Genomic DNA, 13,942 nt, shown 5'->3' with positions numbered 1-13,942 from the left:
GCACAGAAAGAGCAGTGTGACTGTTCAATCAATACAATTTATTTATAAAGCCCTTCTTACATCAGCTGATGTCACAAAGTGCTGTGCATAAACCTAGCCTAAAACCCCAAACAGCAAGCAATGCAGGTGTAGAAGCACGGTGGCTAGGAAAAACTCCATAGAAAGGCCAGAACCTAGGAAGAAACCTAGTGAGGAACCAGACTATGAGGGGTGGCCAGTCCTCTTCTGGCTGTGCCGGGTGGAGATTATAACAGAACATGGCCAAGATGTTCAAATGTTCATAGATGACCAGCAGGGTCAAATAATAATAATCACAGTGGTTGAAGAGGGTGCAACAGGTCAGCACCTCAAGAATAAATGTCAGTTGGCTTTTCATAGCCGATCATTCAGAGTATCTCTACCGCTCATGCTGTCTCTAGAGAGTTGAAAACAGCAGGTCTGGGACAGATAGCACGTCCGGTAAACAGGTCAGGGTTCCATAGTCGCAGGCAGAACAGTTGAAACTGGAGCAGCAGCACGACCAGGTGGACTGGGGACAGCAAGGAGTCATCAGGCCAGGTAGTCCTGAGGCATGGTCCTAGGGCTCAGGTCTTCTGAGAGAGAGAAAGAGGAGAAAGAAAGAAAGAAAGAAAGAGAGAAAAAGAGAGAGAATTAGAGAGAGCATATTTCATTTCACACAGGACACCGGGTAAGACAGGAGAAATACTCCAGATATAACAGACTGACCCTAGCCCCCTGGCACATAAACTATTGCAGCATAAATACCAGAGGCTGAGACAGGAGGGGTCATTGACTGGTGGCATTGTCATGCTGGAGGGTCATGTCCGAATGAGCCTGCAGGAAGGGTACCACATGAGGGAGGAGGATATCTTCCCTGTAACGTACAGCGTTGACATTGCCTGCAATGACAACAAGCTCAGGCCGATGATGCTGTGACACACCGACCCAGACCATGACAGACCCTCCACCTCCAAATCGATCCCGCTTGGTGTAACGCTCATTCCTTCGACGATAAGCGCGAATCCGACCATCACCCCTGGTGAGACAAAACAGCGACTCGTCAGAGAAGAGCACTTTTTGCCAGTCCTGTCTGGTCAAGCGACGGTGGGTTTGTGCCCATTGGCGACGTTGTTGCCGGTGATGTCTGGTGAGGACCTGCCTTACAACAGGCCTACAAGCCCTCAGTCCAGCCTCTCTCAGCCTATTGCGGACAGTCTGAGCACTGTCTAACTCGGGCAGTTGTTGTTGCCATCCAGTATCTGTCCCGCAGGTGTGATGTTCGGATGTACCGATCCTGTGCAGGTGTTGTTACACGTGGTCTGCCACTGCGAGGACGATCAGCTGTCTGTCCCGTCTCCCTATAGTGCTGTCTTAGGCACCTCACAGTACGGATATTGCAATTTATTTCCCTGGCCACATCTGCAGTCCTCATGCCTCTTTGCAGCATGCCTAAGGCACGTTCACGCAGATGAGCAGGGACCCTGGGTATCTTTCTTTTAGTGTTTTTCAGAGTCAGTAGAAAGGCCTCTTTAGTGTCCTAAGTTTTCATAACTGTGACCTTAATTGCCTACCTTCTGTAAGCTGTTACTGTCTTAACGACCGTTCCACAGGTGCAAGTTCATTAATTGTTTATGGTTCTTTGAACAAGCATGGGAAACAGTGTTTAAACACTTTACAATGAAGATCTGTGAAGTTATTTGGATTTTTAAGAATTATCTTTGAAAGACAGGGTCCTGAAAAAGGGACGTTTCTTTTTTTACTGAGTTTAGGAGCAAACCGAACCTAGTATGCGGGGCAACTTTAGTATTCTCCACTGGTCTCACAAGACCGAGGTAAAGTTGGTTTTATATTCAAACATTCGGACATTCAACAGACATGCAACAAAAGCCATTTCAAATGTAAAAATCAATAACTAATTCACCGTTTGTCACAGAATCATCAAGCTAGATATAATTTATTCTATAAATGTCTAGCATACTTTTACAACCTTTGTTTCGAGGAAAAATTCCATAAAATCTATAAATGCTATTTAAAGCTGTATAAATCAATAACGAATTCAGCGTTTGTTACATGAACATCAAACTCGGTATGATTTATTATATAAATGTCTAGCATACTTTTATAACTTTTGTTTTGAGTAAAAAGTCCAGTTTTGATTTGATAGAGGGCATGTAGTCCACCTAGAGGGCGTGTGGTCAAAGTTCTAACGAGTCTGTTATACCCTATTAGAAGGGGCTTGGCTGAATATTCTGCATCTTCAGTCATATTAAATAAGATTTCAGGAAAACACTATGTGATGAAGGGGTCAGGCCTGACAAACAAAGAAGACAGGTGGATGGATCAAGAGGACCAAGATAACCAAGGGGATCAACATGGAAATTCCACAGTGGAGATAACGAAAACTAAGAGTGAATCATAACATATGTATATATAGTATGTATATATATCAGCATGGGTATTGAAAGATACCAGAGGGTGGATAACAAAAAAAAGCACTAAAATAAGAAGTAGATGGTACATGTTTGGTTTTTGGGCTAAATGTATACATTATGATTTGCCTCTGAACTGTATGTGAACACCTCTGCAATCTACTGGCACTAACCATTAAAAACTAGGACTTCAACCAAGCTGTCCCTATGCTATTTGCTCTCTTAAACTGCTAGTACAAAGCCTACATGAAAATGTGTTTTTTCACAAAAGATCATGAATTTTTTTTACCAAATCAGCTCTACATAATTCAGCAGGGAGGTGTGCAACTACCACACATTATACCAGTGTAGAAACTATGTCACCTACATAGCTATTACCAAATCCCTTTCAATTCACATTCCTTGCAGAAATAACTATTTGCAAACCTTGTAAAACATCCAGAAAGACAGTGGTCTTAGAATGGTATTTATACTTTAAAATACATATTTTATGTGAATGGATGTGGATGAAAGAATTCTGTCAGTGTTTTAATGTCCTAGTTGAATATTTATTTATTTACCTCCAACTCTATATATCCAAGTGAGCCTATGATGACCTTGGGGATCAGATTTACAATTATACCCATTGATCTAACGTATAACAGACAGACACTGCTCAAAATGAGTTGTTTGTGATATCTACACTCAGTTGCCACTTTATTAGGTTCACCACCCTAATCACAAAAATGAATTGCTCCTACACACACCAAGTCCAGTGGTCTTGGCTTGCTAGACAATAAAGCATGCAGAGAAGTATTCCGGTATTCTGTTACTGTTTGAACTTTAGAATGTACAAAATGACAGCACAGTCTGTGATGGTCTTTTATAACTCAGAAAAGTTCCAAAACTGTTTTTTAAATAATTCCAACACTCAACTTGTACTGACTGTAGTAAACTCCAACTGGACTTAAAAACTTGAACAGTCTATCTCCTTTCCCAGTTTAATCAACAGTTTTCAATTCACGCTGTTCCAGATGCAAAGGGGTTTGTACCTAATAAAGTGACCACTGTATCTATAGCCTTTCCAGAATGTGTTCTGGGAATAACAGGGGTATTAAACATTTGGCTGTAAGAGTTGAACAGTTGAATCTATTACCTCAGGAAAAAATGCCAGAAAAAGGAAATACTGATACTGGGAAATACATTTTGGGAGGTTTAATGTACTTTGATGTAGGTTTGATATACCTACTGTAGTTATTGTGATTCATGTTCCATATATTTCTAAATCCAACATGGTGATCTCATGGAACCTTGCTGTTTTTATGTCTTAGCCATTAGGGGAGGTGTTTTTTTATTCTGCATAGGCTAACAGGAAATACAGAAAAAAGGAGGGAAATTCTCAGACTTACAGTAGCTTACAACAAGGTTGACTAGGTGTTTTCAAGGTAAACTTCTGGCTTCAATGGGTCGTGTAAAGCAGAAAAACGATCTTTGGGGAACCCTTTGCTACAGGGTGTGGGAAGGGGGCAAAGCACAGACAGTGAGAGAACAATGTAGTATGCAACTGTGAGGGACAGATTTTGCCTTTGAAGCACAACCTTTAGAACTATGGGTTCCAGAAAGCGTCGTTAAATGTGTCAACAACGCATAAAAATGTGGTCCTCTTTTTTTTTACAGTCTTCAATGCGAATGAAGACTGCTCAATGTGTGCTTTGCATCATCCAGAGAAAAATGATGATCATCTGACCAACTGGGTTTGTCATGGTGTAATATAGTAAGCTATGAAAACTCATGTAGTTTCATCCTTCAAGAAATTTAGAAGTATGAAACTTTGTCTTGAAACTTTTTTAGCAGGGTTATGGTTGTGTTATTGCTAGGGTTGCACATTTTGGAGAATATTCAGAGGTGGAAACTTTCTGTGGGAATTAACGGGAATATATGGGAATTAACGGAAATATATGCAAATTAATATTAATACCACTTAAATGTAGATGTCTTTTGCATTGGATATATTTACCATATCATATGGAGACAGAAACAAACATTTTACCTTATCATAAATAGACAATTGCAATTGATTAAATCCTTCCAATAGAAATAAAAAAAAAATTTTAGTTACGGATTGAAGTTTAATTAAATGAGTTGACTCTTCACATGGGATGATTTCACTGAACAACAAAAGAAAGGGAATATTGAATGATCCCAATGATCCATCGCATCTCCCAAAATCGTTGTCAATATACATCTGTAAAATGATAACCAAAGCTTTAGTTTTTAGACTGTCTTCCTCTCAGGCATCCATGTCTTCTCCCTGGAAATCCTCAATGTCCACCTCTTGAACATTTTTTTTATTTCACCTTTATTTAACCAGGTAGGCTAGTTGAGAACAAGTTCTCATTTACAACTGCGACCTGGCCAAGATAAAGCAAAGCAGTTTGACACATACAACAACACAGAGTTACACATGGAATAAATAAACATACAGTCAATAATAAATTAGAAAAAGTCTATATACAGTGTGTGCAAATGAGGTAAGATAAGGGAGGTAAGGCAATGAATAGGCCATGGTGGCGAAGTAATTACAATATAGCAATTAAACACTGGAATGGTAGATGTGCAGAAGATGAATGTGCAAGTAGAGATACTGGGGTGCAACGGAGAAAGATAAATAAATACAGTATGGGGATGAGGTATTTGGATGGGCAATTTATAGATGGGCTATGTACAGGTGCAGTGATCTGTGAGCTGCTCTGACAGCTGGTGCTTAAAGCTAGCGAGGGAGATATGCGACTCCAGCTTCAGTGATTTTTGCAGTTCGTTCCAGTCATTGGCAGCAGAGAACTGGAAGGAAAGGCGGCCAAAGGAGGAATTGACTTTGGGGGTGACCAGTGAGCTATACCTGCTGGAGCGCGTGCTGAGGGTGGGTGCTGCTATGGTGACCAGTGAGCTGAGATAAGGCAGGGCTTTACCTGGCAAAGACATCAGACTGAGGCCTCATCTTCATTGTCACTTTCCAACCTTGTTGAGGATGGCTCGGTCAGGCTCAAAAAGTCTCAAATTTGCCTGGATGGCCACCGATTTTTCAACCCTTGTATTGGTCAGCCTGTTGCGTGCTTTGGTGTGTGTGTTCCCAAACAAGGACCAGTTGCACTCTGAGGCGGCTGATGTTGGTGGGATTTGGAGGATGATGGAGGCAACAGGGGAAAGAGCCTCAGATCCAAAGTCCCTTCCACCAGATGGCTGCTGAGATAGGTTGGCACGACTGCCATATTGCATCTCCATCCCAAAGCCCTTGCTTGAAAGTGTACTTGGCCAGACTGCCAAGAACCTTGCCCTCATCTAGGCGAAGGTGGTGAGACATGGTAGTGATGACACCATAGGCCTTGTTGATCTCTGCACCAGACAGGATGCTCTTGCCAGCATACTTGGGGTCTAACATGTATATTGCGGCGTGTATGGGCTTCTGGCAGAAGTCTTCACGCTTTTTGATGTATTTCAGAACTGCAGTTTCCTCTGCTTGGAGCAACAGTGAAGTGGGCAGTGAAATACTGCAGAGTCTGAACATCAGACAGGATGGCATTGTCTCCTCAATCCGTGCAAAGGCTACTGCTATAGGTTTCAGGAGTTTCAGGCTGCTTACCACTCTCTCCCAAAATACATCATCCAGGAGGATCCTCTTTATGGGGCTGTCCATATCGGCAGACTGTGATTTGGCCATTTCTCGGAGAGACTCCTTCCCCTCCAGGAGACTGTCAAACATGATGACAACACCACCCCTACGGGTGTTGCTGGGCAGCTTCAATGTGGTGCTCTTATTCTTCTCACTTTGTTTGTGAGGTAGATTGCTGCTATAACTTGATGACCCTTCACACACCTAACCATTTCATTGTCTGTCTTGTAGTGTATCCATTGTTTTCAGTGCCACAATGTCCTTGAGGAGCAGATTCAATGCATGAGCAGCACAGCCATTGGGTGTGATGTGAGGGTAGGACTTCTCCACTTTAGACCAAGCAGCCTTCATGCTTGCAGCATTGTCTGTCACCAGTGCAAATACCTTCTGTGGTCCAAGGTCATTGATGCCTGTCTTCAGCTCATCTGCAATGTAGACTGGTGTGTCTGTTGTCCCTGGTGTCTGTGCTCTTGTAGAATACTGGTTGAGGGGTGGAGATTGTAATTAATTATTCCTTGCCCACAAACATTCGATCACCCATCAGAGATGATTGCAATACAGTCTGCTTTCTCTATGATTTGCTTGACCTTCACTTGAACTCTGTTGAACTCTGCATCCAGCAAATTAGTAGATAAAGCATGTCTGGTTGGAGGGGTGTATGCTGGGCGAAGGACATTCAGAAATCTCTTCCAATACACATTGCCTGTGAGCATCAGAGGTGAACCAGCCACATACACAGCTCAAGCAAGACATTCATCAGCATTTCTCTGACTACATTCCTCCATTGAGTCAAAAAAACTTCTGATTCCAGGAGGACCATGAGCCGTTACGATCGATAAAGTGTCTGATTCATCATTTTCACCTCGAATAGAAGTAGAGGGACTTTTGTCAGAGGTTGCTTGTTGTGAGTGCTGAGGGAACTTTATGCACTTGGCCAGATGATTCTGCATCTTTGTTGCATTCTTCACATATGATTTGGCACAGTATTTGCAAATGTACACAGCTTTTCCTTCTACATTAGCTGCAGTGAAATGTCTCCACACATCAGATAGTGCCCATGGCATTTTCCTGTGAAGATCAGAAAAAAAGGAGTACATTTAAAAAAAAAAATACAATTCCATGTACAGATAAATAGTTAAGCAGTTAGATTAAATAACTTCTTTGTAAATAAATGTTAAAATGAAACATGTATGGAAACAGGTGAATTAACACTCCTCAGTTAGCAGGCTCAAGCAAGCTCAACCCCACATGGTAGCAAAAGCTAACTAGCAGAAACTGTTAACAAGTTAGAAATGATTTAAACACACTTTGCTGTAGGCTACTACTTACTAGTTAACAAAAAATCATGTATGTCATATAAAATATATTCACCCCACCCAGTATTGTAATCAAAACTTACCAGAAAGTATGTAGTGCTTGGCTCAGACAGTGTAGAAGTCTGGGCTTAATAGCATCTCATTAGTGTGCAAGATCTTGAGAATCATCTGTACATGTGATGGAAGAATGCACTGTGCATGTAGAGGGTTGCAATTCCATTAAATTGGGGATGGTTTAACCAAAATATGCCACAAGACCTGGAATTGCCTTGTGTGTATCCCACAAAAAAGGTTCACTGTTATAAGCAAACTTATGCGATGAATTTAAGCAAAATTCCCGGGCTTAACTTCCCATGGAACATTTCCGGCCCCTTTGCAACCCTAGTTATTGCTCTAATGTTCTCTTATCATTACTATATTTCATTACTCTACTATGAGAGATACTAGATACATACTATGGCAGAAATTCACTGTAATAGGTACACACGTATCTGGCACAAGTGACGATAAAACTGATTTGGATGTCAAAGACTGCCATTATTGTAATTTTTAATATTACAACATTGATGTGTAATACCTTTTTTACCAACACATACGTTTTTTGCTAATGTATGTCTTTATTACTATATGACTTATATTGCTTGAATACTCAACGATGATTAACACCACAGTTGTGTGTGCTGCTATCAGGGTTGTGGTCAAATGCATATAATTTTAAGTCAATTTGGCAATTGAACAAAAATCACATTCAATTTGAAAATGTTCCTAACTGTAAAGCATCTAACAGAATTTGGGTATTCCAGAACTGTACTTTACATGTAAATAAACATAACCCTGTTTAATGTTTTTAATGCTGCAGATAGAATGCTCTGTGTGCCAGAGATGGTACCATTCAGCTTGTCTAGGGCTGACAAAGGTCTTCAACAAAGCCAAAATAGAAAATGATTGGAAGGGGCCTCTTTGCTGTTAAATTAGAGATGTATAAATAAATTACTGTTGTGCCTTGTAACTACTTTAAAATGTGGAACTGTTGCACTAAAAATGCAAACATTGATTTGGCATAAAATTTAAGATTGTAAATATTGCACAACTTTATGTAAATATTATCTAACATCATATAGAACAAATTGCACTTGAAATTAACATTTCTTTAAAGTTATTGCAAATAAATGCATATTTTCACTTTTTTCTGAGACAATCACTGAGTTAGATTTCTTCATCTTTAAATGCAATATGAGATTTTATGTATTTCTATCAAATCTGGAATTTCCACTCAAAGCAAAGTTTAAGTATGCTAGACATTTATAGACTAAATCATATCTAGCTTGATGATTCTGTGACAAAAGGTGAATTAGTTATTGATTTTACATTTTAAAATGGCTTTTGGCAAATGTCTGTTGAATGTCAATGTATTTCTATCAAGTCAAAACTGGAATTTCTACTCAAAACAAAAAGGTTGTAAAAGTATGCTGGACATTTATAGAATAAATCATATCTAGCTTGATGATAACGTGACAAACGGTGAATTAATTATTGATTTTTACATTCTTAAATGGCTTTTGGCAAATGTCTGTTGAATGTCCGAATATAAAACCAACTTTACCTCGGTCTCACAAGGTCAACTTCCGCCGGTGACTATTAGTGACCAATAGTGGGTCAGCTCCTCACACAATGCATGCTGGCTCCATGGAATATCCTCTTCAAAATTGCCTTCTGCAATAAATGGCTCCATTTTGGGGACGAGAGGTTCTGGAAAGGTCTACCCTCCATCCAGTCTGATGACAAACCACACCGACCACAACTGTAGTCTCAGCAGCCAAAGTATAATCAATGTGGCATTATGACTGTCATTCATACTAGAGAATCATAGCAAATAGAAAATGGGACTGCAAGCTAGTGCTGGATGTGGTAATTTGTGTTAAAGTGGCAATATGTAACTTTTTGGGTGGCCTGACCAAATTCAAAGAAATGTGAGTTATTGATGTTTTATTCTACTTGAAAGCAAGTCTAAGAAGCTGTAGATATGTTCCATGTACGCTGTTTCTATGCTTCCCGTTCTTAAGTTTTGTGTCTTACTTTCGATTTTGTACACTAGCTTCAGACAGCTGAAACAATTTTTGCTTATGGAAAATATTTCACAGCGATTTAGAAGGTACAAGATTTATCTACAGTATACTAACTTGTTTATTCACTAACTGAAATTAGGCAAACTATTAGGGTTTTAGCAACCAGGAAATGCGGAGCGATTTTCTGCATAGTGCAACTTTAAGATATGAAGCATTTCATCTTACAAAAATGTTTAGTTAATTTGGTCTTTCAGCCAATCATCTGTAACTTCCAACACGAAAAAAATAAAATAATTCTAATCATTAGAAAAATCCCTTAAATTAACCTATTTAACTTGGCAAGTCAGTTAAGAACAAATTCTTATTTACAATGATGGCCTACATGGTATTTCTAAAATTGTATTTCCATGTCTAGTCCTCAATTCCAAATCGAGGCAGTTACACAGAACATTGTTTATTTATAATTTACAACATTGCAAATTCAACTTAAAAAATATTGTTTTCCAGCGAGCCTAAAACAATGAAATGTGGATGTCCTCAGTATTTGCAATGTACTCAAAGTGTAGTCTATCATACGAAGAAGGAGAAAGCAACAGAAAGCATGAAACTTGCAGAAGCCCAAGTAATGGTCCAGAGTCTTGCACCTAGTGTCCATATCTGTAAGAGAGGGAAAGGAAGTGTTAGTTATTAACTGTTTGACATACACAACTCATCTACAATGAGGCAGTGGAATAATGCATTAGCACCAGTAACATGGACACATGGCTGTTGTTTTTAATCAGCCATCTATTTCCCCAAAAGGCAAGCACTGCAGCTCTGATTGACAGCAGTTTAGCTAGGACCATGGAGTAGTGTTTTGAATAAGTGTTATGAATAAAATTATGACACTCACTTCTGAAACTCCCACTCCCTGTTGTCTAGGGGGCACACCTGCCTGGTTTTCAACCAACGGGAGATACAGTGGAAATGGAATGCATGCTGGGAGAGAAGATATTATTCACATAACAGCAAACCAAGACAATAGCTGTGTTTGAATACACATAATGTATACTACATACTTAATGAGTATATACACTATTAGTTCATTTTAGTACACTAAACGAATGGTATTCTTTCAGTTGAGCGTACTCGTGCTTCGCCCGTCTACCCGGAAGTTGATGCTGTTGCTATGCAACCTCTCGCTAGCTTGTTAGCATAACAAATGACTAGCTTGACATTTTACAATTTCATGTGTGTTCGTGAATTCAATCTGGAGTGCCAGAGTGCGCTCTGGGTGTTCGTAAATCCAGAGCGTTGTCAGATTGTCCGCTCATAAATTCAGAGCGTTTCACTCTCGGAACATGTCACTGGACGCTCCGGCAGAGGAATAGGGTTGATCCGAGCATTCTGACCTCACAACGGCAGTCAAGCACACAAGCTGATTGGCAAACGGTGGCTACCTTATGAGCCATTTCCAGACACAAATGAGAGAACACCTCACTGACCATGTTACTCGCCATAGCAGAGCTGGTTAGGCTGTTTTCATGTTATCCAGAGCATTGGTGACTAAATGTGCTGCTGGCAACAATTTAATTACGCTTTTTTTTCTCTGACGTTTACTGACACCGGCCTTATATTCACCGGGTGTTGAGCGTTCGTAAATTGATCAGTTATTCTACGCTCTGGCACACTCAGAGTGCTCTGAAATAGGAGAAGATAGCCAGAATTAACAATGTCCATTGAGAACGCACAACGACTATAACACTTAGCTAAGAATTACGTGAATAATCACGTCAATAAACATTGTGCAGTTCATTAGATTATAGTTAATATACTGCCTGGCAAGATCGATGTATTAGTAGCCAACTAACGTTAGGTAACTAGTTAACATACCATTACATGCTGCTGTAATGCTATGCTGTGCCTAAGGATAGTGTAGCTAACAAATTGTCAGCCAACATTTTTTATTTCAACATTATTTAACCAGGTAGGCCAGTTGAGAACAAGTTCTCATTTACAACTGCGACCTGCCAAGATAAAGCAAAGCAGTGCAACAAAAAACAACAGAGTTACAAATGGGATAAACAAAAGTACAGTCAATAACAATAGAAAAAAATGTATATACAGTGTGCAAATGGAGTAAGGAGGTAAGGCAATAAATAGGCCATAGTAGCGAAGTAATTACAATTGAGCAAATTAACACTGGAGTGATAGATGTGCGAGTAAAAATACTGTTGTGCAAAAGAACAAAGAAAGTAAATAAAAACAATATGGGGATGAGGTAGGTAGTTGGATGGGCTAATTACGAATGGGCTTTTTACAGATGGGCTGTGTACAGATGCAGCGATCGGTGAGCTGCTCAGATAGCTGATGCTTAAAGTTAGTGAGTGAGATATAAATGTCTCCAACTTCAGCGATTTTTGCAATTCGTTCCAGTCATTGGCAGCAGAGAACTGGAAGGAAAGGCAGCCAAAGGAGGTGTTGGCTTGGGGATGACCCGTGAGATATACCTGCTGGAGCACGTGCTACAGGTGGGTGTTGTTATCGTGATCAGTGAGCTGAGATAAGGCGTGGCTTTACCTAGCAAAGACTTATAGATGACCTGGAGCCAGTGGGTCTGGCGACGAATATGTAGTGACGGCCAGCCGACGAGAGCATACAGGTCTCAGTGGTGGGTGGTATATGGGGCTTTGGTGACAAAACGGATGGCACTGTGATAGACTGCATCCAGTTTGCTGAGTAGAGTGTTGGAAGCTATTTTGTAAATGACATCACCGAAATCGAGGATAGTCAGTTTTACGAGGGTATGTTTGGCAGCGTGAGTGAAGGAGGCTTTGTTACGAAATAGGAACATGTAACGTAACTTATTTTAAAAGTCATGACTTTATTACATTGCTCAACATTTGTAATAATTAGTTAAAGCAAGGAATTTGTATATACACTCTCGGACTTCGGCTGCATATTTTCCTGCCAACTTCTTCAAATCTGAAAACGCTGTGAAGCCACGCCCATTTTCTGAAGAATTGCCTTATGGGCCAAAAAAGCACAAAAAGAGTGTCCACTGCTTGTATACTTCGTATTTTTGCAAATGTAGTACGACATCCAGGAATTATATCCATACTATGACCAATAAGTATACTACACACTCAATTTGTCACAAATAGTATGGTTAGTGGGTTAGTATGAGTATTCAAACACAGCTCAAAACATACATTCAAAAATGCTATAGTTTTAGGGTAGTTCAATATAATGCAGATTAGTTTAGATCATGCTGCTGTTCTTTCAATACTCTCACACTGAACTTTACAATCTAACTGATCAGGATGTATGCAAAATATACAAAAGCAAATAAGTCTGACTCACATTGCAGACTCCCCAGGCTACGGTGCACTCCTCTGATGTGGCAGAGGCCTGGTTAGCCTGGCACTCTATGCCTATGGAGGACAAGAGAAATGTGTAACACACACCTTTATTAACCCAGTTGTCAAATACTGTTAATGGCATACTCACAGAGATCCATAATGTGATTCCTACAGATGGCACAGTTGTCCACCACAATGTCCCAGGCCCAAAGTGCCACTGCATTCCACTGTAAAGAAGAAGAGTCATATGAAATTATGATCATATTTTTAAACATTAAACATTTAAAATCACTGGCAGTTAGTATTTGCTTGATACTGATGTTGTTTCAAATATGTATTAAAAAAGGAGCCTATTGTTATTCAAAATTTATTCATGTTAATCTGGTGTCAGGAGACATTTAGTCATTCGAATCACTATTGCATTTGATCAGACTTCAGACAAGTTAGGTCTGTTTCACTATCCACATTGATCACAAACAAGGCCAGGGTGAAAATGTTAGTGTTTGATATATCATTTTTCACTCATTCAGCGTCAATACATAGACAACCTCACAAGTGCAACTGGGCCCTGACATTTTAGCAAGCTAACAAGGAAGCTAACGTTAGCCAGTTGAGCAAATTAGCTAGTCATTGATTTCGTATAATGCCAATGCATCTAACGCTGAACCTAGTAGTGGTTGGCTAGCTACTATTACCACAAACAGTGAGATTAGTTAACTGATTAGGTAGCGATCAGCCCTACAAGTGAAACGCAAACTCACACCCCAAAATTAGATACAGCCAAACAGGGACTCCGTCTAGTTACAGCTAGCTCGCGAGCTAGCAAGTTATGCTTACAAATCGCGCGAAGATTGTACCCAAACCCGTATTAAGCCTATGATAATATCGAACCTTACAGTATGTCTAAAATTTAGCTATGATTTATTTTTAAAAGAAATACCTTCTTCACTTCAAAACGTTTCTTACTTGCTCCACTATTCGTGGCGCTTGGGGTATCAACATCCATCGCTGCCGCCATGTTGACTGTCGAACTTTCGTGTGAACAGAGATATTAGAGAAAGGAGGAGATAGACATCCTATTGGGATATGAATAGAATGACGTAACACTCCACCCAGCAGAATGTCGACCAGTCGTGCTGAC

The 13,942-nt window shown here is 40.0% G+C and overlaps 1 protein-coding gene across 2 annotated transcripts; it reads right to left on the bottom strand.

Annotated features, from left to right (window-relative positions):
• Positions 1 to 9,851: 9,851 nt before the first annotated feature.
• Positions 9,852 to 13,876, bottom strand: LOC100136424 (ring-box 1). Of its 2 annotated transcripts, none has more exon segments than NM_001123564.2 (5): positions 9,852 to 10,117; positions 10,353 to 10,438; positions 12,803 to 12,873; positions 12,950 to 13,028; positions 13,742 to 13,847. In NM_001123564.2, coding segments are annotated over 5 exon segments (327 nt in total). In that variant the 5' UTR covers positions 13,820 to 13,847; the 3' UTR covers positions 9,852 to 10,104.
• Positions 13,877 to 13,942: the final 66 nt, after the last annotated feature.

The sequence above is a fragment of the Salmo salar genome, chromosome 06, assembly GCF_965601325.2.
Source record: "Salmo salar chromosome 06, fSalSal1, whole genome shotgun sequence".
NCBI classification, from domain to species: Eukaryota; Metazoa; Chordata; class Actinopteri; order Salmoniformes; family Salmonidae; genus Salmo; species Salmo salar.
The sequence above is the reverse complement of the archived record's forward strand: the minus strand, read 5'-3'. Positions and strand labels throughout refer to the sequence as shown.

Coding starts and splice junctions, on each gene's coding strand:
- LOC100136424 (XM_045719428.2), bottom strand. CDS start 13,803: ATGTTGATACCCCAAGCGCCACGAATAGTGGAGCAA. Junction 13,029..13,767: donor CGCCACGAATAGTGGAGCAA/GTAAGAAACGTT, acceptor TCTTCTTTACAG/TGGAATGCAGTGGCACTTTG. Junction 10,439..12,802: donor TAGCCTGGGGAGTCTGCAAT/GTGAGTCAGACT, acceptor CTTCTCTCCCAG/CATGCATTCCATTTCCACTG.